We start from the raw sequence: 25,339 nt of genomic DNA, 5'->3' as shown, positions 1-25,339 counted from the left end.
ATACATTTAAAAAGGAAAAGAAAGTATTTAACAGGGTTTTAGAGAACTACAAATTGTTTCCTGAGGAAGTCTTTTTTTCTTTTGTTCTCTAAAAATCATAAAGACTAATCCATTTTACTCCTCCCTTCCTCCAGGAAAAGTTGTTAAATGAAAAATCATTCAGAGCTGCATTAATCTGAGTTATTTTTTATTACTGCATGTGCCTTCAGTGGTACACCATTAAGTTAATTCATTACTCTCTTGAAGAAGTGTGAGACTCTCATTACTTGGCTCAGAGTAACACATGCTTTGTCAAGTCAGAGGCCAGCATGCATTCTCTGCACGACCCAAATTCCACACAGCCTGTGAGTTAGCAACCTGACAGACACATCTAAGCCCCTATAAGATTATTCATACTTACAGTACAGTATCTCATAGTCTCCAGAGTTAGACATTATATGCTGGTTGTCTGGGGACCAGTCAAGGTGTGTGATGTAGCTGGAATGTCCCTAGAGGAAAACAGAGTTTTGAATGAGAAAAGTTTACTAGTTAGTTAATACTACTTTCTCAGGACACAGGGGCCAGGAGTCCTGAAGGATGGGAAGTAATACCACAGCCTGTAGAACTCAGGCCCACAGCGGTTCCTTAGTTGTTTTTCACTGTATTGCTGGAACCAAAGATGCAGGTATGTGAAGAGGCAATGCCATACGAAGAGTCTGGCATGACTGTGGAACTCCAGGGTTGTACCACTAGAGTCCCTGGAACTTGGGGGAATCCTGCTGGTCTCAACCTAGATACAGAAATAAGCTCCTACTACTGCTGCTTAGAGTTCCAGAAAGACAGACCTTTAAACTTGTATCTTAGTGGATCTGCAATAGATACCATACACTCAGGCCTGTTTCAAGCCACTGGTATTCTATTAGAGTGACTATTTTTGAGAATGAAGCACTGGTTTCAAGTTATGTACAAAGAACAGTTTTCCTGTGCTGTGTGCTGCATATAGCGCCCACATATAGTGAGAATGGAGGTCTCCTAGAAAAACTCCTATCTCCAAAGAATGTTCTAAGGTGGAGGGAAGTCACCCAACAATGTACTTCTTCAGAACAGCTGGATCCAATGTAATAACCTGACTTCTCAAAACTTTCCTTAAATGAGAAAACTGATCTTTTTGCTGCTTATGTTTTAGTAATACTGTGGGAATCAATATTACCAAATGCTAAATTATGTTAGCTTCACACATAAGTGACTTCAAATAAACTATTTCAGATAAATTATACAGATCTTATGGTTGACAGACTGAAATTCACACTTATTCCCTATAGTCTGATTTTGTACCTTTTGAATTACAAGCTTCCTGCTTGCATGATTTTATTTAGGTTAATAAATTCAATGCACATTAGGTACAGTTATTTTTCATGACTTACACAAAGTTGTCTAACTATCCCAGGACCCTTCTGAAGTCTAATGGGTCTGTCCCAAGGTCTTTCTGGACCTATGATCTCCACCACGGTGCTGCACGGCAAATATACACATTTACATTTGTAAATGAGCTTATAAGATGAGAACTGTGAAGCTTTCTGAGGCCCTTAGAGATTAGGGGTACATTAGAAAATAGGGTGGGAATCAATCACTTGCTAGGCTCACAAGGGACCCACCAACTTAACAAGCAATCAGAATGAAGTATGTGGTTACTGGCTATTGTGTGGCAGGAGGATGGTGCTTAGATGACTTTTAAGACAGTGAACCTGAGTCTGATGCCTGGCTCTGATGTCAGAGAAGCCATGCTTCTAAAATAAAAAAACTGTTGCTACAAGAATGAAGGATTTAACCAGACTAATCACAGCAAATTACATTCCTTCAGGAAGTATTACTTCTAATGTAGAAGTACTTTAAATATGATCTGCATCTTTATAAAAAGCCTTTAAAAGCATTGTCTACAAGAGCATCAAAAGCCCTGCCTGTATGCATAATATTCATGTAACTCACACTGATGCCAGACACAGAATGTAATTTGAAGGTAAATCAATGTAAAATATTTTCAAAAAGAACTGAAATTCATCTTTCTGCAATGATGAAATCAGACCTACCTTGGGGGACATTATCAACTCACATTAGAAAAGTCAGTTTTTTTCGTGGTATCAATGCCAACAAATAAGCAAAAATTAAATGCAGCTCTTGGAGTCTATAATGCCACCTGCTTAGACACCACCTCAGAGTGTCCTTTCCCCATTCTACTTACAGGGCCAGAGAAAGTACAGGTTGAACACTTCTAATCTGAAGCTTTTTGAGTGTTGACATGATGCAAAAGGGTTTTTGATTTTGGGGCATTTTAGATTTTGGATGTAGGGACTACGGATACTCCACCAGGTAAAATTTATGCAAATACCCCCAAATCTGAAACGCATCTGCTCAAGCATTTCAGATAAGGGTTACTTAACCTGTATATGCACAGCTTGGGGAAAAACAGCCTCAAGTTTCACCTTATGGACACGTCATTGGGAGTAAAATCTGATATATCTCTTGTATTCTAACTTTCATTACTGTCATTAAGTAGCTGAATGGTGAAACCACAACAAAAATCATAAGCAAAGAAGCCAAAGATGACTACTCTGGGGAAAAAAAAAAAAAAACCCAGAAATATTTGAGTTGAATTTTGTTAACTGTATGGAAGGTCATCATCTAAATATCAGTGGTTTGCAACTGACTTAAAATTTCTTGGGGAGTTGAAGAACAAAAAACCACCAAGGCCTTTTAGCGATCTAACTTTTAACTAGGCATCTAGGTAGTTCTTTATCATCTACAGCTGAGCTTCTTATGGAACTTTTGTAATGACGGAAATGTTTTGAATCCGTGGGGCTCATGGTTACCTGTAGTTTCTAAGTGCCTGAAATTTGGATGGAGCTCTCAGACAACTGAAGTGCATTTAATATTATAAACAGAAAGTTGTGGTCAGTAACTGATATACTAGATAATTCAGGTAAAGAATAATCTTTCTTTCTCTACTGATTTGAAATATCTTTTTATTTGGTAAATTTCCAGAAAAACACAGGCTTTTTTCCAGACTCTTTGCTGGTGCCTCAGTATATCTGCCTATTGTCAATCAATTGGGATAGTTCTGTAGCATGTGAATAATTTCAGGTGGACTTTAGAACTTTATCAAGCCCATCAGTATGTTGAAAATTAAGGCTGCATTAAATTCAGAGAATAGTTTGCAGAGAACAGATGTCCTTATCAAGTGTTTTCATTCAGAAATATGCCGTGTGTCTATTCTTTCTGTTCTCAATTTATGTCTTTCAGCAATGATTTACATGGCTACTTGTGCTTTTGTGGCTAGGTTTATTCTCAAAGCATTCACAGTTTTTGTTGATATAATGAGTGGAATTTTCCCTTATCACATTTAAAAATTACTTTTGCTAGTGTGAGGGAAAACGGATCTTAACTTCGTAGTTTCCTAATAACACCTAGTTGTTGTAGTTGGGTGCCTAGCTACAACACTTTCTCAACATACTAAGCAGCTAGGAGTGGCAGAAGTCATTGAGTAGATTCTAGAAAAAACTTTAATAAGAGAATTGACTTAGTGGGAGAAATGCCTTTTAGTAGTCATTTAATGTATTGAGGATGGAAACAACATACTAAGGACATGAAGGAGAAGGAAGGATTATAAGTTCCTGATGACTTCTCCTCTCCACTCCACCCTTCCTCCACTAGGGCTCAAAACCAGGGCCTGCCTGTCAGTGCTTGCTAGGCAAGTGCTCTACCACTGAGCTACACTCCCAGTTCCTGATGACCTCTTTACAATGAGGTCATCATATACCTCATAATAATCAATATACATAATTTAAGTAACTGGGTTCTATGTATAATTCCTGTTATAGTGACACTGAATCCTACTATCCTTTTGAAATCCTGCATTAGTTATATAGTTTATTTTCTTAGAGATTTTTGGTAGTAGGTAGAAAGTCTTTACTCTTCTTTCTCTTTTTGTTGCATAATTCTAATTAGCAAAACTCTGGCCCTTTTACCAGCACTTCTTAACTATTTTGTAATGCTTCTTAGTTATATGACAACAACTTTATGTACTTCTGTGCTAATATCTTTGCGTAGCAGTGTTAAAAGTTACACAGGAATGAGTCAACAGAAAACCACTTTGTTAGCACTCAGGTACAGGGAAAAAAAAATCTTAATCTCACTGCAAATAGAATAGGAACTTTAGGTCAATCAGGAAAAAAAAAAAAAAAAACAAGGAAAATTCCAATTGTCCACAGTTATAAACAAACACAGTCATTTCTGAGGAAAAAAAATAATTTTTTTTTTTTTTTGGTATCAGAGCTTGAACTCAGGGCCTACACCTTGAGCCTTTTTGTGTTAGGTGTTTTCAAAATAGGGTCTTGAGACCTGAAGCCCAGGGTTGGCTTCAAACCACAATCCTCCTGATCTCTGCCACCTGGGTAGCTTGGATTACAGGCGTGAGCCACCAGAACCTGGCCATTTCTGAATTTTAATAGATTAATGTTAAATGCTGAGAAACATTCATAGGTACAACCCAGAAACCATCTAGTTTTTGAAAATAATGCTAAAAAAGGATTTTTTTTAAAAAAAGAAAAGAATGCTACTGTTAATAAGTATACCTACTACTTATGAATGCAGGGTTCATCGCATCTAAATCTCTTGCAACGTTAGTGGGATGTTCACTTGGTAGGTGAGAAAGTTTACAAGCCTGATGTCACATAACCAAAAGTTGGTGGAGCCAGGGCTCAAACCCAGCTCAGATGATTCTGGGTCAGAGTAAGCCAGAATAGCAGTAAAACTTGTTTTATCCATTTTTGTAACACTGAAGATGAACAGACAGTAATTTAAAAGTATCATTTTAAGATAGGGAATTTGTAAGTAAGCAAGGCCTTTTCATATATTTTTGGGAGAGTAAAGAAATACACTGTGCTGAAATGAAAGCACCAAAACTGCAAAACTACCTATCTTTGGTGAAGAAGGAAGTGTGAGAGGACCTACCAGTGGTCTTCAAGTCCTGTGTTCTATAAAATCCTTCTGTCACATTAAAACTTACTTGAGGATCCTGGCATGTAAAACAAAGAGAGTCAGATTCATACTAGTTCAGCCTACTTCATCAGGCCCCAGAAATGAGTTGAAAAGATCTTTTGAATCCCAAAGCTGCTTTATAAACTTTTCTATAAAGTATTTAGAAAATCATGGCTGGGTGCTGGTGGCTCACACCTGTAATCCTAGCTAGTTGGGAGCCTGAGATCAGGAGGACTGATGTTCAAAAGCCAGCCCAGGGCAGATATTTTGTGGGACCGTCTCCAAAATAACCAGAGCAAAATGGACTGGAGGCAGTAGAGCACCTCTCCTGAGTTCAAACTCCAGACCCACGGTGGAGGGCGGTGGGGGAGAATACCGCTTCCACAGTACATGTCTGATATAATCACAAATCTGTGAATCCTCTAGGCCCCCAATCCAATCCTACAGTTAATAACCAAATCACTTTTTGTAGTATTTTCTAAACACCAAAAAAGATGGGAGTTCTTATGGGAAGTAACACAAAGAACAAAGGCTGGAATTAAATTTCCAGTGACATGACTGACTTGAGAAGCATGAGGTGTCATAGATTAGGTCAGGCAGGTAGAGCGTGTAGCTAGAGGGGACCCGGAGGGTCCACTGATGGCAGGAAGACAGGGGAAATAAAAGACCTCAGATCAGCAAGGCACAGGGATGACACCATCCTATCTCTTTCTCCCTCAATCCTTCAGTTGGCCTGGAGTGTTAAGGCTCAGCAAGGGCCACCTGTTTCTTGGGAGATCACTGGGGTCCTTCAAAGAGATGGGCCAGGGCCACTGATGGGTCATGAACTTGCTAAGTGTGCTTATGAGGAAGCATCTTTTGGCACCTTATAGCAAGAACTAAGGTAGCTTTGGCAAACAATACAGACAACTGATGCTGGTGCATATGAACACTGATCCTCAAGAAGCAATCCTCGGCAGAGCCCTCAATCTTACTTCACTGCTTTCGTAGATAATATTGCTGTTTTACGAGCAATGTCTTGAGGCTATATTCCAGTGACACAAAGAGTGGCTAGTCTACAAAATACAGGCAGATACACAAAGAAAGCAGTTAAGAAAGTCTTCTTGTTGCCAGACTGGGCTATTTTCAGAAATAAAAAACAATGAAGCACCTTGCCCTCCCTTCCTCTATACTACTTCCAGGTGAGAAACTCCTTTCAGAGTTGGGATGCTCTTACTTTGCACTGTAACTATGCTTACTTTGTTTCTGAAATGATAAACATTGTTCAGTATTAAAAATGAATGCAGGGGTTAGAAATGGAGAGAAAGGAGAAGTGACAGGGTATGTGAAAAAAAAAGATTAAGCCAAAAGTGCTCTTGGTCAGCCTCTTCTAGAATATGTGCCAAGGCTTTCCAAGTTTCTCAGGTTTGAGTTTTAATCCAGTCCTTATCACCTCTGGAGACTAGTTTGCTCACATATTTATAGGGTGAGGTAACTGGACTGAGACTGGCTTGATGAGAATGATTAGAAAACAAAGGAGCATAATAAGAGAGCTATTGTGAAAACTGCTTCACTTTTCTTTCACATGAAATGAGGAAGCTGACCAGACAAATGTTCTCTCCTCACTTTATATGCTGAATTTTTTTATTATAAATGCAGATATTCTAGCCCTTTTGAGATCAGACTTAACATTTTAGAGTACCTAAAAGAAGGAATAAACAATAAATCTCCAAATTTATAGTTTATGCAGTTTAACACTGAAATTTCAAGCAGATATGGATAAACTTCAGTAAGATTATGAAAGAAATTTAGGATTAGTAAAAAAAAAAAAAAAAAACAACCAAAAAACAGAAATTAGTTTCAATGAATAGAAGAGCAAAATTCTTTGAGCTTACGGAAAGTAAAAAGGGTGTCCCCAGGGAACCTCTGAGAGTTAAACTTCAAAATCAAGGCAGAGAGAAACAAAGAAGTAAGGGTCGTAATGGCTCCAAAATCAACAAGCTGACTGTGGGGCAGAATCTATCCAAGGAAAGTGTTCGGAGGGTGATGTCAGGAAGGTAGTCAGCAAAGAAAAAGGAGTCACTGAGGCATACATGGGGAGTGTCTACTATGTCCAGGGTAGAGGGGTCTTGAACCAAGACCAAGGACAATGCTAGATACTCCTCTACCATCAGCTAGGCACTGCACTTGCTTCACAGGTACTTTCCCCTAAAGAAAAGGAATGTACTGGCTGGAGGATGCTCACGTACTATCCTCTTGGCATTTCGGTATCTTAATTTTTTTTTTTAAATGGTATTGGGGTTTGAACTCAGAGCCTTGAGCTTGCTGTGGAGGTGCTCTTCCAATTGAGCCATATCTCCAGTCCCTTTTTGCTTTAGTAATTTTCCAGGTAGGGTCTTGCATGGGGCTGGGTTCATACCACAGTCTTTCTACCTATGGTCTCCTGAGATGCTGAGACCACAAGCAGACACTACCATGTCCAGCTTACTGAATGAATGGGTCTTGCTAACTTTTTGTCTGGGCTGCCCTTAAACTGCAATCTTCCTGATCTCTGCCTCTGGAGTGGCAGAGACTACAGGTGTGAGCCTATTTTAAATGAATCAATTAGCATTCTGATTCTAAATTGGTTTTCTTAGGCTTGCTTAAAAAGAGAGAACTTGGTTGGCCAGCAGAAACTAGGATTGAGCGCCCTTAGCAGTTACAGTTCTTGTTGTAAATGGTATTTTAGAAACTATCTTTGAAGAATGTGGTTGATATAAGTCCATCTTTTGTCTTGTTTCTTAGTTTACAAGGTTGAGAAAGAGGGTCTGCCATCAGTCAGCTTCCCTCTACCGAGAAGTGGTGTAGCCATATTTTCAACTGGTTTCTACATAAAGTGACAGTGTGAAGAGGGACTGACCCCAATGCTTATAGCTGGTTATAATTTATAACGGGGACATCTCCTAAGCGCCAATCCCCGAATACTTCTTTAGTTACAATGGTCACTTAAATGTTGATGAGTAACAGGAAATAAAACAGAGAATAGCATTTGTATTTGGAATTCTGAGAGTAGTTCTAGCTGTCACAATTTAAGAAAGACCTCATCTTCACAACAGTTCTATCAAGGAAGGACTGTCATAACCTCTAATTTTTTTTTTTTTTTAAGCATCATTGGAGTTTGAACACAGGGCCTCACGCTTTCCCTCTTACCACTTAAGCCACTCCACCAGCCCTTTTTCTGTGATTTTTTTTTTTTTTTTTTTTCTGAGATAGGGTCTTGAGAACTATTTACCCAGGGCTGGCTTTGAACTACAATCCTCCTGATCTCTGCCTCCTGAGTAGCTAGGATTACAGGGGTGAGCCACCAGCACCCAGCTATGACCTCTAATTTTAAAATAATAAAATTAAGACTAAACAAATTAACATGCCTACAGTCACAAACTAGTAGGTAGCAGTGTTCTCTTTAATAGTGAGAGATAAAGCAGTAACAGGAGTCTGTAAGACCAGTTGGTAGAAGTAGATAGCAGAGAGAATGACAGCTGGAAGCAAAGCACACAACAGAAGATAATTAGAAAAGCTTGAGTATTTGGGTCTTCATTATAGCCTCACAGCACCATAAACTTCAATATAATGCTTTCAAACACTCATTAAAGATAAAAGATGCCTAATTAGAGCAGGGTAAGTCTTGTGCAATTGATCACCTTGCCATTTCTCAACATTTCCAAGTTCATTCTGATTATTAAATGTCACACATTGCTCTGCTTCTTTTCTGGATCAGTTGTACTGTAATGGCACAGTAAAATAACATACATATTGACAAACCTGAGGATTATCATACACTGGAAAGTTTGCTCTACTAAGAATTAGGAAAGCTGTGTAAAGTCCAGGATCTACCAGTATGTCAAGATGCAATCAGTGCCAAGTCATTAACTTTCTCTGAAACTCAATTTCTTAATCTGTAAAATGGGTATTAAGTATGCATGCCAAAGTGCTACCACCTATAAAATTTTGATTCCATGAGATTAAATATTTGATGTAACCTATTTATTAAGACATGGGACTTTTTAAAATAAAACATTATGCTTAAAAATAATTAAAAATTTGGGGCCTGGCATGGTAAACTTCAGTAATCTAAAAAATACTTACAGGGGAAAATTTCATTTGATCTTATAGTACAGTATTACATATTATAAACATTAAGGTGACAGATTATTTTGGATAAATTTGTTGTTGACCAGTTTATAAATGGGCTTGTTTTAGTATAATGGGATGAAATAAAACAACAAACAAATCTCTCTTCAAATAGTAAATGGGCCAGGCACCAGTGGCTCATGCCTGGCTATTTGGGATACAGAGACTGGGAGGATCTCAGTTCTAGGCCTGACCATGCAAATAGTTCAGAGACTCCATCTCCAAAATAACCAGAGCGAAATGGACTGGAGGTGTGGCTTAAATGAGAGCACCTGGTTTGCAAGTTCAAAGCTCTAAATAAATGGCCTGGATTTTGTTTATGCAAGTTGAACATTTCTAATCTGAACCTCCAAAATCTGAAATCTGAAATACTCCAAATCTAAAACTTTCTGAGTGCCCACATGAAGCCACAGTGGAAAATTCCACACCTGATCTTATGTGACCAGTGATCAAAACGCAGGCTATATGTATAAGGTGTATAAGAAACATAAATTAATTTCATGATTTGACTTAAATCTCAATCTGCACCTAGTAAGCAAAATAAAATTCAGACCCATACTGAAGCTTATTTTGCTTATACTGTAAGATGTATGCTACTGAGAACTAATTCTTTTATTTATTCCCTTCAAATAAACTGTTTTATTATCAAGGCTGTTAAAGAATTTGTGACACCAAAATTATTTGCTAATCCTGAATTAATTTCCTGGCATACATTACCAAGCTACTTCATTTTTCTATAAAAACAATAGGTAACATTTCTTGAATCCTCAGGTAACAAGCACAATACTAAGTACTTTATGTGCACCAACTTGTTTTAATCTGTGAAGCAGTAACTTCTATTATCCTTACTCTATACATGAGGAAACTGAAGTAGAAGGCTTAAGTAACTTGTCCAAGGTAAGTGGGGAAGCAAGAATTCAAATTCAGATCCAGTTTGTGCCCTTAACCCCTAACTGCACCTTTCCCATCCTGTCTGGGCCTTGCAGATGCCAGACAACTGCTCTACTGCTAAGCTATCCCCTGCCTTAGCTGCATTTCTTGAGGACAAAGGGACACATCTTGCACATGCTCCTGATGCCTATACCATTTCCCTAGTTAGAAGAGGTCCTGACATCCAGTAAGCATGCAAGTTGTTTACAAAATTTAATCTAATTTTCATACTATAAAGATAACATGATCATGTGAGAAATGGGCAATAAATCACAGAAACATGTCTCTGTTAACTCTGTTAAATGTAGACATCTCCATATAAATTCTGATTACAAATATTTGCCACCACACCCTACTTACATCATTTTATTTTTAAGAGCAGAGACATAAAATTCTTATATTACCTCTTGTAGGGTGTCAAGAGTAGGCAGGAATATGGGCTAACTGAGATTAAAAGTCAGAGGCCTTTTATTTCTGACTCACTCCATTTTCCTTCTTCTTCTTCTTCTTCTTTTTTTTTTTTGTAGTACTGAGGGCCTTGCACTTGCTAGGCAGGTACTATGCCCTCAGCCCTTTTTTGCTTTATTTTACAGATAGTGCCTTGAACTTCTGTCTGGGGCCCGCTATGGCTTATGATCCTCCAACCTGTATCTCCAGCCTAGTTGGGATCACAGGTATGTGATCTGACTTATTTTGTTGAGATCTTGCTAACTTTTTGCCTGGGCTGGTCTCCAATTACAATCCTCCCAATTTTCACCTCCCAAGTGATTATAGCTGTGAACCAGTGTGCCCAGCTTACTCTATTTTGAAAGTGTTACTATAACAGTTTCTCATAGAAATAGCTCTATGAAAGCACCTTAAAACTAGTCAAATACCAAGCTCTAATCAAAAGGAGATGTCTTTCCAGAGCACATAGGGAACTATAATGCTCTGCAATCAGACAGTCTCAATTTTAAGAGATTAAAGCAGATAACAATGGAAAACAACAGCTACATCAGCAGTTAATTTCCTTTAACACTAGTAAAATTTCCCAATCACTTTACAACTTAATTTACTTTACTTCACTACTTACAGTGCATTTTCCATATCTGCTATATTTTCTTCCATTTTCTGAGACTACATAGAGGTAAATAAAGTTGTCATGAGATCCTACTGCCAAGAAGGTACCATCTAGAAGGAAACAGGAAAAAGTATTGACTGGAGGAATAAATTGATAGGTTTATTGTTTCTTTAGTGGTCCTATACTAAAGGACATTTTACAAATGTCATTAAACGTCATCAATTTAACCCTATTTGGCATTTTATGAACAAATCCTATGACTCAGAACACCTGAAAATCAAATGGTCACTTAGTCCAACATAGACTCCCTCCTTGGAGGTGCTGATTGGCCATGGACTCCACCCTCATCTTTTTCTAATTAGCTAGAAGTTGTCCTCAGAGAGATTATCCTGCCTTCAATGGCGGAAGTCCACAGTGTTTACATGGTAGGTTCATATGGTGCTGCTACACATGTGATTTCTCCAATTACAGGGCAGACTCTCTTGGAAAAGGTTTCTTTGTGGTTTCCTCCACTGTACCTACCATATGCTAAGTACATAACGAATGGTCATGGTCAGCAAAGCCCAATGATCTTCGATTTTAATTGCTACATTTTGCAGTTGTTATTATTACAGCATTAAAAATAAACTAATAAAAACAAATAAAAAACATTGCTGCTTCAAGATGATTTTTTCTAGGCTTATAGCTTAGAGTACATTCTGTTCAATTTGGAGAATAGTACTCTGGGCTCATTTTGAACCAACCAAAAAACAATCATAAAGATTCTTTTGATTTTTGATCCAACAGCTATTACAATATATTTTCAGGGCTGGGGATGTAGTTCAGTGGTAAAGTGCTTGCCTAGCACTTTGCAACTTAATTTCTGGGTTCAATCCCAGTTCTACAAAAGCAAAACAAAACACAATTTCTCAGGTATAAGAAAATATCAGACTAACACCATGGAAAAATGTTGTAAAGGAAAAAGTAATTGGAATATTACTATGGAAACTTAATATTTTGAATAAAGTACAAAGAATTACTCAAAGCTAAATGAAGTTATCAAATTCTAATAATGCATTGCTTAGTATTGTATCTAATTAACAAACCAATCATGACTATGTAACAAATTTTAAAGGACTATGAAAGGGCCTATAAAATCTGTGTATTTTAATATTACTATAATTTTATACTTTTCTTTTTTTTGGTGTAGGGCTTGAACTCAGGGCTCACCACTTGAGCAATGCCCCCAGTCCTTTTTTGGTTAGTTATTTTTCTTGCTTTTTACCTGGTTCAGCTTCCAACTGCAATCCTCCTACCTATGCCTCCCTCATAGCTGGAATTACTGTTTTGTCTCACCACACCCAGCTTGCTTGTAGAGATGGGGGTCTTGCTAACTTTTTGCCTGGGCTGTCCTCGAACTGCAATCTTTTCAATTTCCATCTTCCAACTAGTTGGGATTACAGCCATTGGCCTAGCTCTCTCTTTTTTGTTGGTGTGGTACAGGGGATTGAACCCAAAGCCTGTGCATGCTAGGCAAGTGCTTTACCACTAAGCTACATCCCCAGCTCTTATACTCTCCTATATACAAAGAAAAGGTTGCTAATTAGATGTAATATTCAGCCTAGTACCTATTCGAAATTCTAAGGAGAAATAGGTTTTGAAAAGAAAAGGATTTGACTGGACTTTATTCTGCTTCAATTGCAAATGCTGCTGTAACAGTTTATTCTAAATTTATATCTGCTTGATGATTCAGAATGCTATTTAACTTTAGCAGATCGTTTATAGTTTCCAGCAGTGGAATTTAATCTGATGTTCAAGGAAACATTCAATACTTCATAACTCTAAACAGCAGAGAAGTCTACTTCATTATAAGTAAAAATATGCAATTACAGTGAAGTGCAGTGAATGCCAGGATGGAGGCGGGTAAATTTACCTACCTACTGAGTAGCGCATCACAGACAGCTGTTCATTTCCATCTGTATGGATAGAAACTAGATCTCTGGTTTCTGCATCCAGAACAAACCACCTGTTAAGAAGTAAAAATCAAAAATTCCTTCAGATATTAGCAATGTACAGAAAAAAAATTGCTGACTTTTTCTCCATTTTTAATTTAAAGAAATTTCAATAATAATCTTTTAAGTATACATGTTTCTTTTTTTGAGGGTGGTATTGGAATTTGAACTCAGGGCCTCATGCGTCTAGTCAGATGCTCTACCACTTGAGCCACATGTCAACCCTGCCTGACATGTTTCTTTTAGTGAAGGATGAATTCGTTTTGCAAAATGCTGCTAGATTCAATATAAATAAATATGGGCCTAGACATGTTCTCATTTTAACAGTTGGTATTCCCTGAATGCCAACTGTTTCTCTGCTACATTGTTTAAATAGAAAAATAAGATGACAGAGTCAGTGTTCTTGAAGCTTATACTGGAGTTGGAGGAAAAGGAAATGAGCCAATTGAAATAAAAAATGATTAAATGGTAATCTCAGCTCTGGTTGCTAAATATAACAAGGACTCACAGAAGGAAAATGAGTAACAGCAAACACAGAAAAACCTTTAAGGAAAATGGGTTGAGGTGAACACTGGGAGTAGTTCAGGCAACTGGGCAGGAAGAGTAAGAGCTGTATAGCTCCCTGTATAGCATGTGGGAAGGACTAGGGAAAGTAGGATGGCGACAACAAACAGCAGCAAGCCATTCATTTGGTATGATTTTTGAAGGAACCAGTAGAGGGCACTTTGCCTCCCCCCAGTAACTTTCAACACTTAAAACACAGAAGCTATCAAATCCTTTGATAGTTCTTCACTTCCATTTATAGGCAAAGTCAAAATACAAATGCCTCTTGGGAGGCAACAATGACTTAACTCCAACTACACTATAAATGATTGTCATCAGGCTTTTTTCTAAGAGCACTCGAAGGAAGGCATGGTTGCTTTGAAAGGGCATAGTGAAACACTGATATAAAAGATGGGAACCAAGGACAGACAACTTAAGGTTGGACAAGAGGGAGAAGGGCAGATAAAAGACAGTATGCCTAGATCACAACAGGCAACAGATATTTGTAGAACGGATAAATGAACAAGTAATTTTATTTCTATTTACTTTTAGTGGTACTGGGGTTTGAACTTGGGGCCTTACACTAATTTAAGGTAAGTTTTGAACATGATAAAAGTCAAGTTTTAGCAAGGGATATTTAATAGTACCATAGTGTACAGAAAGAAATGGCTGGGGTGGAGAGAATGGAAAAAGATCAGAAAAATAAAAATCACTGTCAATATCAGATAACTGAGTAGCATAACAAAAGTAGCAAGTTTTGTTTTTAATTATTCAGATCAGAACATTTTTACCACTAAAATAAGCCAGTAAATGGAATCATAATGTTAGTTACTTTTAATTTTGAAGAATATTTGGAAAAAGATTATTTCTTTTTCCTGGGTTCCTTTCTGAACCCAGGGCCTTACACATGCTAGGAAAGCACTCTACCACTGAAGGGAAAGGGCTTGGAAGAATTAAAACCAAACAAAAAAGCTTAGCGACGCTGCTTAACATGCTTTAGTGCAGATTAAAAACTACATGATCCCAACTCTTTACCTATCAACAGAATCCTTTCTAATTAAACATACTCGTGAAAGAATTTCAGTAATTTTGTGAGCTATGGGCTAAAACTTCTAGATAGGTTAAAGTTTATTTATGGGAAATTTGTCATACTTTGTTACACATTTAAAAATTAACATTTTTTACTTTGTAGAAGCCCCAACTGTTTTTAGAATGCTTCCAAAACAGGTTAGTCTTCCTAGAAAAACGGAATACAATTATCTTTTTGGAAACCCCCTTAATAAAAATCCCAGAGTATATGTGTAGAAACTTAAACTTAAACTTAAACTTAAACTTAAAAGCTCTGTCCTACTTTTCTTTCTTTTTTTGGCACTACTAGGGTTTGAACTCAGGGCCTTATGCTTGCTAGGTAGGCGCTCTACCACTTGAGCCACTCCACTAGCCCTTTTTCTATCTTTAATTACGTATCAGAGATTAATCCTTCTACCTTTGGCAAATAATTTTTAATAGTAATTAAATAACTGCTAAAAGTATGTAACTTCCACATGGATCCTCCCCTTATCCCCAGCAATAATTCTAGGAGTTCCCACCCTTTTCATTGCATGGACTATCTTCTATCTTGGGAAGACTTTTGAGCTCAGGACTTCCATTCCTAACAAAAAATATTCTAGGAAAGGGGATTTTCTACCAATAAGTAAGTTGTTACTGTGTTTAAGTGTATCATTATTCTAGAGTGATACATTAGAATGAAGCTTCTTTAAGGTAACATGCAAACACAAGGGGCTCTATATGGCTTAAAGGACCTAATGGATCTTTCTAAATGTAGCTGCTGAATATCGGACTCGGAGACAGGCAATCAATGGTTATATATTAACCTGATTTGAGAACCAAGTAGTAAAAGGTACTCAACTCTTGTTGAGTTTTTAAAGACATTATGTTGAGTATGGGCATAGTGGTACAAGCTTGTAATCCCAACTATGTAGGAGGCATAGGTAGAAGGACTGCAGTTGGAGGCTGGTCCTGGCAAAAAGCTGAAGTCCCCACCTGAAAAATAACTTAACAAAAAGGGTTGGGGGTAGGGCTTGAATGGTACAGTTCTTCCTTGGCAAGCACAAGGCCTAAGTTCAAACCCCAATATCATCAAAAACAAAAACATGACACTATATTGATTCCTTTAATGATAAAAAAAAGAATTAAAATATTTTAGAGCTGGAAAGTACCTTGAAGTCCCTACATGAATGTATCTCTACTCATAAAGTGAAGCTATAAAAATATACATTCATTAAAACACAAAGTGTGTCCTCTAGGTAGTAGGTTTGTATCACCCCCACCCCCTGTGTCTTTATGATCTTCTACTTATAAAAGTAAGAATGTGGCTTTTATTAGAAAAATATGGGTTGGGAGTATGGCTCAGCAGTAGAGCATCTGCCTACCAAGTGCAAGGCCCTGAGTTCAAATCCCAGTTCTGCAAAAAAAAAAAAAAAAGTAAAATGAAAAATGAGGAAGGCCAACTCAAGTTTCTTATTTTCTGAATTCCATGATACCAAAACACCTGACTAGTCATCAACCAAATAGTTAGTGGCAGAACCAAGAAAGAGCTTCTAGCCTTTGTGCTTTTCACTGTATCACACCAGGGAGGGGTGAGATTCTATGGAAAGGGCTCTATGTCTTTGAGATACTCTAACACTTAGGGATCCTGAAAAGAAAGGATACCAGCAAGAGTTTGGCATTTCTAATCTAACTGTGGGGGAGGGGAGAGGGAAGGCAACATGAATTTATAACATGGTAAGTAGTTCAAAGTAACATGGATAATAAGTAATAAGGATAATGAACTTTCAGAGCAAGAAATCATCACTGAGTATGTGGGTGGGCTAGGATTTTATGACATCAAATGTGCTAGGGATAGGTGAGACTTACGTATGTAGACAGGAGTAGATAAGAACTACAAAAATGGCTGTAATGGATATAAAGGGCAATTAACATTTCTAGCTGAAGTGGTAAGGGGAAAGGTTTTTTTGTTTTGTTTTTTTAAATTTTTTTGTTCTCTCTCTTTTTTTTTTTTTTAAGACAGGGCCTCACTTTGTAGCCCAGGATGGCTTTAATTTTCGATCCTCCTGCCTTAGCCTCCAAGAATGCAGGAATGTGCCACCAGATCCAGTGAGGGAAAGATTTTTACTAAAACTTAAAGGCCAGGCTAACAAGTTTGGATCCCACTATTTAGGCTTCAAAAGGCCTTTAGTAGATGTTCTAGTCCAGTGTTTCCCACATTTCCTTACTCCACTCCTCCTAATTGATATGTGCTCCTCTCTTTCCCTTTCCACGATCCAAGTCCTCTTTCAAAACCCAAATTCAATCCTCACCTGTGAAGCTTTACTACTCAGGGTCACAGTAATTTCTATTGATTTCTAAGAATGAGTGCTCATTTATTCAATTAGTATTAAACTACTAACATGAGGTTTTTGTGTGCTTTTATGTAGTATTTAATTAGGTTATAATCTAATTGGGTTATAATCTACATATAGTAGGGATCATGAGATCATATTTCTTTGTGACAGTCACAGCTACAGTACATTGCCAAGTGTAGGTGGTCCATAAACATATGAAAAGAATTGGAGTTTGAATCTAGGGAGATTCATTCTGATGGAGTTAAAAAACACTGTGCACCCTGGGAGTGCACGTGGTACTCTAAGGAATACCACGGGCCATGTTAAAAAACCACCAGATTATACAGGGAAAATTTATTCTCTTCTAATTAGTTTTTTAATTATATCAAAGAAGAAAGTCTCAGCTACTGCTAATATGTCTTTGACATCTTAACTTTTGAATAGAGGACATTTCTCGGGCCCAGAACATTTATAGTCAGTGGTATCTGAGCCACAATTTGGTAACAGTATTTTAGCTCCATCGCTGGCTTGCTCTTTGTTGCAGCCACCACCAAAACTGATGAGCTGAAATGCATCACTAAAGTCTCTCTAGGTCTAGGATTCTGTGATTCCAAGTCAAAAATTAAGTTAAGCTCTTTACCTACCTACTCACTAGGTTCATTTTCCCAGTTTGCTTCCTTGTCATAGCTATTCCTATCACTGCAAACTAGAAACTTTAGGGTCTTCTTTGTAGTTACCTCTTTTGGTCTGCTATTTTCCTTTCCAACCCTGTATGTTTCTATTTCTATATGTTTTATAGAGAATGTTCTATATACTGACTCAATTCTGTGAACTTCTTTCTTTGAAACATTTTTCAACCTTAACCTTTGCTCTCCCCACCCTGTACCCTTTTAAGCATATTAGGTTCTCTAATTCTGAGTATCTTACCTCCATTTAGCAGCCTATAAGATGACTTTGGCAAAGAGTCTTGTATGTGATTTGCAAATAGAATTGGTCTAGCCAAGACTAGAGTAAGTACTGGAGAATTTTGTCTGAGCTGATTATATGAATGAGATAGTAAATATCTTTTTGTAAGGTCTAGAAGCAGAATTAAGATTTTTACCAATAATTCAGAGCTTACAAACTTTCAAATTCATATTGATACGGTTCGTATGTACTGTGAGCTTTATGAAGAACTTTAAATCCCAACATGTCCAATTTTTTTTAAAAATGGAAAAATGTTACATATGAAAACTGAGCATAGTATATTCAAATGTAATTTATTTAAATGGATTCTATTGATTAATTCAATAAATCGAAGACTGATACTATAATGATGAACAATTACTATTATATACTAATTTTTTAAATTTACATGCTTTCAATCTTCATTTCAGTTTAGGAGGTAACAGATTAAAGTACTTAGTGCCAGTATTACCCTGATACCAAAACCAGATGAAGCAATCATAAGAAAACTAAAGACTAATATTATTTATGAATACAGATGGAACAAAAGACTAACAAAACTGAATCTAGTAATAAATAGTTGAGCGGGATTTACCCTAGGGTCAAAAGGTTGATTTAATGTCTTAAAATCAACTAATGTAATGCTGAACACTAAACTAATAAGGGACAAGACAAGTATGATGATCTCAAAAGACCAGGAAAGGCATTTGATACAATCCAGTACCCTTTCATGATTAAGCTTGCTCAAAAAACTAAAATAGAAGAAAACTTTCTCAGTATGATAAAGGACATCTATGAAAAACTAACAAAAAAAGATTATACTCCAATGGTAGAAGAACAAATGTTTTCCCCTTAAGACAGAATCAGAAAGGGTGCCAGCTTACCCACTTCTATTCAACATTGTACCTGAGGTCAGCATGATGAGGCAAGAAAAAGAACAGCATTTCAATTGATAAGGAAGAAAACAATCTCTATTCTCATATAACATGACAGTGTATGTAGAAAACCCTAAGGAATCCGTTAAAAAAAAATTTAGAACTAAGAAGCAGGTCAGCAAACTTGCAAGATACAAGATCAGTATATTAAGACTTTGTTGTATTTACATACACTGTAATGAACATTTCAAATATGAAATGAAGGAAGTAGAGATGTAGCTCAGTGTCGTTTGAGCCCCTGCACCACAAAAGGAAAAAAAAAAAAAAGGAGATTAGGAAAACAATTTTATTTAAAAAAACAGCATCATATTAGAATATTTCAGTATAAATTTAACAAGAATGCAAGACTTTACCCTAAAAACTAAAAACACTGTTGCTACTAAAAGATACGAATAAAAAACTATCCTATTTGTGTAAATTGCAAGACTTAATATTGTTAAGATGGCAACATTCCCTAAATTGATCAATAGAGAAAAAAACTCCCTCTCAAAGCCATATGTCAATGCTAAGAGTGAAGCTTAAGTGGTAGAGTGTTTGCCTACCAAGCATGAAGCCCTGAGTTCATCCCTAGCACTATAAAAATGAAGAAACAAAACAAACCCCTAAAAACAAAGCCAGATGCCAGCTGGCTTCTTTGAAGAAACTGCAAGTGATCCTAAACTTACTGTGGAAATTCAAGGGATACTGAGTACGTGAAACAGGACAAAGTTGGAGGACTCATACTTTCTGATTTCAAAACTACAATAATCAATAATCTGATTTCAAAGCTACAATAATCAAGATTACAGTACTGGCATTTGGACAGACATATAGATCAACAGAATAGAGAGTCGAGAGAGAAACATACATCTACAGTCAAAATGATTTTCTACAAGGGTACCGATATCATTAGGTGGTGAAAGAATGATGTTTCCAACAAATTGGTGCTATAACACTGATTATCTTCAAAAGAATGAAGCTGGATGCCTACCTTACACCATATACAAACATTAATTCAAGATGAAATCATAGGGTCTAAAAGGTAAAAGCTAAAGCTACAAAATTTTTAGAAGAAAACACAGGAGTAAATCTAAGAGACAAGAGAAAGAACAGATCAATTGAAATATTAAATTTTGATAATTTAAAACTTTTTCTTTTTCTTTTTCTTTCAGTACTGGGAATTCAACCCAGGATCTCCTGACAATTCAGTTCAAAAATGGGCACAGGATTTGAGTGTACACTTTGCTAAAATAATATGCAAGTGGCCAATAAACACATAAAGAGGTGCTCAGTGTCTTTAGCCATTGAAGAAATGCAAAGAAACAATGGAGACCACTTTATACCTGCTTGGATGGCTATAAACAAAAATACACATTTTAAGATACTGGTGAAGATGTGGAGAAATTGGAACCCACACCCACACTACTAGAGGGATTACAAAATGGTAGCGCTGTTGTGAAAAAGTCTGGTAGATCTTCAAAATATTAAACATAGACTTATCATATGACCCAGCAATCCTACTCTTAAAGAGATATTAAAAAAGTTGAAAACATAACATCTACCAGAAAAAAAACTTATATATGAATGTCTGTATCAGAATTACTCATAATAGCCAAAAAGTAGAAACCCAAATGTCTATTAATTGATAAAGTGGTATACCCATACAATGGAATATTATTTGGCCATAAAGAGTACTACACATGCTATACATAAAGTGATCAACACAGATGAAACCTCGTAAACATTACTTCAAGGGAAGGAAGTTAGTCACAAAAAGGTCAACATATTATGATTCCATTTATATGAAATGTCCAGAATAAGCAAACTTATAGAAAGTGGATCAGTTGCCTAGTGCTGGGGGAAAGTAGGTTGGTTCAAGAAGAATGGCTGCTACTAGGTATAGGACTTTTTTCTGGCTTAGTAAAAATGTCCTGAAATTTTATTGTACAACCCTATGAATTTACAGAAAAACCAACTGAATTGTCTATTGTGCTGGCTCTTTGGTTACACAAAGTAGAAGCTACCTATACAGGAACATGAAGACATCTTTAAACTTTTTACTACTTTTTCATGATTGTGCACAATTTGGACATACATTATACTAAAAACATTCTTGGCCCTAAGTATGACTTTTTTTAGGCTTAAGAAAAAAAGCAGTAGCAATCCAAATGGCTACATTAACAATTTTCAGTTTTAGACAGCATAGCTAGGTTTTTATAGACAAAGGCAAAAATAAAAATGAGTAAGTTCTCCATCAATCTAACCAGATGTGAAATCAAAGACGGGAGTTTTTTATATACAGAACGAACACTGACAACTACATTTCTGCTAGATTCTAACCAGTCCCCAATTCCATACAACACAGAATAGACTGATGGCACTATTTATTTAGTTATGATATCCCTGTCACTCATAAAGTATTCTGTACTTACTGATCCAACAGGAAACAACTGGTTTAACTTAGTGTAAGTCACTTAAATTGAGTAACTTCATTTAAAGCTTGTCAATGATGATTTCACAGCTACATAAATGTTGGAAAGTATTTCAGTGGGTTTCAACCAGACCTTTTTTTAAAATATAAAATTGGGGCTGTGTATGTTTGTATATTTGGACACATTCATATACCCTTCATCCAAAGAGTGTGTCTGTGAATTTCAAACCCTCTAGCCTTATACTCCATTTAATGTTTAACTTCCTTTTGTGTGTTTGTGTGTGTATGTCAGCCAATAAAGACAAATCTCCTTATAATATTTCAAAGTAATGCTATAAACACCAAGAAAAATATTTCCAAGAGTGCGAGTGGAGTAAAGAGGTAAGTTTTGGAATCATATACAACCTGAGTTCAAATCCCAGCTCATCTGCAAATGATTGAAACTATGGGCCTTGCTTGGTTTCTTGTCTATGCAATGGAGATATTAATAAACACCTTGTTTCACTTTTGCTAATATTAAAAGCAATACATGAAAGAATTTAGCACAGGTCTGTCATCAGATACTGAGTAAATGTTATTTCTACTCTTATTATTGTAGTGACTAGTATTTATGACATCTGCCCTGCTGTCCAAAGTATAGATCTGAAATGAACTCCTTTGTGGTTTTCAGAAAACCAGGTCAGCACTATAGGGCTTAGGTAGTTTCCTATGTGCTTAACACCCCCCATTCCCTCGCCCCCTTTTTGTTGGTTTGGTTAAAAAGAAAGTAATTTCCTCCAAGTCCAACAAAATGACTTTCACTCTGCCTATTTATTTAGACCAAGTCTAAATACTATAAAATCCTACAATAAACTATTCTTGACATACATTTTGGAGAAAAATCTGAGATAGTAAAGACTTTTATATATATTACACATATACATATTAACATAGTGATATATTATTAATGTTATTTAATAATTACTATATTAACAATCATTAATATATTATATGTAAACTACTACCAATTGCTCTCCAAGGCAGCTTAACTCTACACTTCAATGATTTCAAAAACACTCAAATAGCATCTTTAATTATATAGCTACAATTTATTATCTTTAAAGACTTGTTTTCCATAATTTTCAGTTTTGCAGTACTATATTTGAGAATGAATTTAAGTATTTCACTTCCAGAGATGTAAACTGGTATCCAAAAAGCCAAAAGAAAAACTGCTATAAAAAAACTCTAGTAATACTTTAAAAATTTTTTTTTTTAATTTTTTTAGGGCTGAGGATCAACTCCAAGGCTTTGTGCATACAAGGCAAGTACTCCATCACTGAGTTACATCCCCCAGCTGGCTATAAAATACCTTTAGGCAACTAAATTTACTTAGAATTAAATTAATTGGTTGATATGAAATATTTAAGTTGAATAAATTAAAAAATGATATTCATATGGATGTGTTCACAATAGTTTCACCCCATTAGAAATCAACATTTTGCATTTTTAAATAGGTTTAACTTGTGAAAACTGACTTCATTTTTCTCTGCCTCCTTAAAAAACCAATGTAATCTGTGATGAGGACTACCTACTAGCAATGAGTAGGCTTACTAGCATCAGCTGCAATAAAAATATATAGATAATAAACATGTTACTTAATAACCCTAGAAAGGTCTGCAAGACACATCATTAATGATTTTAGGAAATATGTATTTATTAAGGATCTGCATAGCAGTCAAAGAAAGAGAGGATGGAAAAAGCTACAGTACAAACAATTGATAAAAGCTCGACTAGGTGTTATCAGTTTCAAACCTTTTCTCTGAATGAAAGATAGTAAGAGAGAAATTTCCTGGTATTTCTAATTTCACAAAGGAGAATCAAGTCTGCTATCACCCAATCAATGAAGCCTATTCCGACTACCGTGGTTATCATTTTGCAATTGCACCCCTAATCTCAGTATCTGTTATTTTACCTCCCTTCCTATAACTCTTAACATTTGGTAACATAATTAGTTCTAATATTTATTTAAAATTATTTTTGTGGTACTGGGATTTGAACTCAGGCCTTTGTACTTGTTCAGCAGGTGCTCTATCACTGGAGCCATGCCTCAGTCCTGATAATGCTTAGTTTTATTCTGCTTCCATTTCCAACACATATTTCAATGCAGGCTCCATGAGAGCAGGAATTTTTGTTTTGCTCTCTGATGTATCCTGAATGCCCACATGAGTATGTAGCAAAGGGTAGATAGGTGCTCAATAAAAAATGATCTAAGTATACATAACAGATAAGAACAACAAGTATACTAAAGAGATTAACTTTCTAGATCAAATTAAGAACATTTCTGAGTAACAGTTTAAACATCCCACCATTTCAGATTACTCAGCTCGCTTAAAGACCCTACCTGCCTGAGTGCGTTCCTATGGCCACCACTGTGCCACTTGGATGAAAATCTGCACAGTGTCCTGGTTCCTAGAAGAGAGACAGACAGCTGTTGTGGAGTCCATGAGAAAGTCTCCCTAGATCTATGGGGACACTGAAAAAAAATCTCTGAAAATAACTTGTCTCATAAAAACGTGGAATTCTGATCAACTTTATTGTAGCCAATGAGAAATACCACAAGGATATGTAAGGAAAAAGAATTTCAGAGTATGAAAGGCATATGCTGGCAGAATGGTGAGGGAAAAGGACAACCAGCTTGTGGTGAGGCAGTGGAGCAATAAGGATAGTAACGACAAACATCTGTATAGTTCTTTAGAGTCTGCAAAGAACCTGTATATACCTTTTGGGCTAGAAAAGGTGAATATCTATGTGGGGGAGGGAGAAAATGCAGTAACAGACCACTCAAAAAGAAGATGGCAGAATCTGTTAGTGCTGTGTTAGTGAGCAGCATATACTGAATCCAACTGCAGCACTACCAGAGGTCCATATATGTCATAACCATTAATGCTGCATATATATGTGAACCCTTTGTGAGTTTTACAACTGAAAATCACCAAAAATTGAGCTTCTACTCTGCTGATCTGCTTCTTTAAAGTGGGTTTATGTTATACCTTGAGACTATACACTTCCATCTGACACCTACCCCTCTGCCAAACCATACATAGACAACTTGGTTTGAACTAATGCTTCGTTCTTTTTCCTTTGCTACTTCTGACTACCAGAAGGAGGAACTGCTTCACTCACATCTACGAGCCTTGTCCATTCCAGCCTGTGTTCCATAGAGTTCCACATGCACACCTGCCTATCCTGAGCACATGTCAACAGCAAATCTTTGAAGGGATGTGTGGCAAGACCCCAAAGTTCATCTGTATGACCCTAAAAACAATGAGAGACACCCATTATTACAAGAACCAAAGGTTATTATAAAAATATTCTGTTAATTGTTGACATCATACAGCTTACCTGTACTTCTATTTGGAAGCCATCATTAAATGTTCCCCGCAAAATAAAGTTCCGTGATGTACCTACTAAAAACTGATCTGCCTTTCCTTCTGCAACAGCCCTAATTGTGCCATACTGGTCAGGAACCTGGAAAAAAATAAATTTGGAAAATTACTAACATGCATGAATTGCTACCTGAACACTGGCTGCATTTACAGATGTAAGTAATCACAGAGTAATAAATGACAGAACCCCAAATTTGAAGACAATGATAATCTCATACTACTAATTTACTTGTTCAATTGATTTTGCTACACACAAATGAATAATGTATTATCAACATTATATGCTTCACTTATTATTCTTTTTTGGTGCTGGGGATTGAGCCCAAGACCAAAATGCTAGGCAAGTGTTCTACCACTGAACTACATCCCCAACTCACTTGTGTTCATTTTAAATTTATGTTTTATATGTTTTAAAGAGCTAAGAGTTAACAAAATTAGAGATAAGGGCAAAATAGTTTCTGCCTGATAGCGAGGGGGTAGGAGGGGAGAGGGAGGGGGCGGGGGGAAGGGGGGAGAAATGACCCAAACATTGTATGCATATATGAATAAAAGAAA

At 36.6% G+C, this 25,339-nt stretch overlaps 2 protein-coding genes across 6 annotated transcripts in view; one reads left to right on the top strand and one right to left on the bottom strand.

The window, feature by feature from the left end:
- Positions 1 to 10,712, top strand: part of Cox7a2l (cytochrome c oxidase subunit 7A2 like) — a 41,556-nt gene extending 30,844 nt beyond the window's left edge. Inside the window, exon 3 of the mRNA XM_074049570.1 lies at positions 10,686 to 10,712. Within this exon, the coding sequence (XP_073905671.1) occupies positions 10,686 to 10,697 (12 nt within the window). The 3' untranslated portion in view covers positions 10,698 to 10,712. The remainder of the gene's footprint in view (positions 1 to 10,685) is intronic.
- Positions 1 to 25,339, bottom strand: part of Eml4 (EMAP like 4) — a 145,654-nt gene that overhangs the window by 6,993 nt on the left and 113,322 nt on the right. For all 5 annotated transcript variants that reach the window (XM_020181031.2, XM_020181032.2, XM_020181033.2 and 2 more), the window contains 6 exons: positions 24,741 to 24,866; positions 24,522 to 24,653; positions 23,740 to 23,807; positions 13,069 to 13,157; positions 11,165 to 11,262; positions 401 to 488 (listed from right to left, as the gene is read on the bottom strand). In XM_020181031.2, coding sequence (XP_020036620.1) covers positions 401 to 488; positions 11,165 to 11,262; positions 13,069 to 13,157; positions 23,740 to 23,807; positions 24,522 to 24,653; positions 24,741 to 24,866 — 601 coding nt within the window. The remainder of the gene's footprint in view (positions 1 to 400; positions 489 to 11,164; positions 11,263 to 13,068; positions 13,158 to 23,739; positions 23,808 to 24,521; positions 24,654 to 24,740; positions 24,867 to 25,339) is intronic.

This window comes from Castor canadensis, chromosome 12 (assembly GCF_047511655.1).
Source record: "Castor canadensis chromosome 12, mCasCan1.hap1v2, whole genome shotgun sequence".
Lineage (NCBI taxonomy): Eukaryota > Metazoa > Chordata > Mammalia > Rodentia > Castoridae > Castor > Castor canadensis.
Note: the sequence above shows the minus strand (reverse complement) of the source record. Positions and strands in the feature narration are given on the sequence as shown.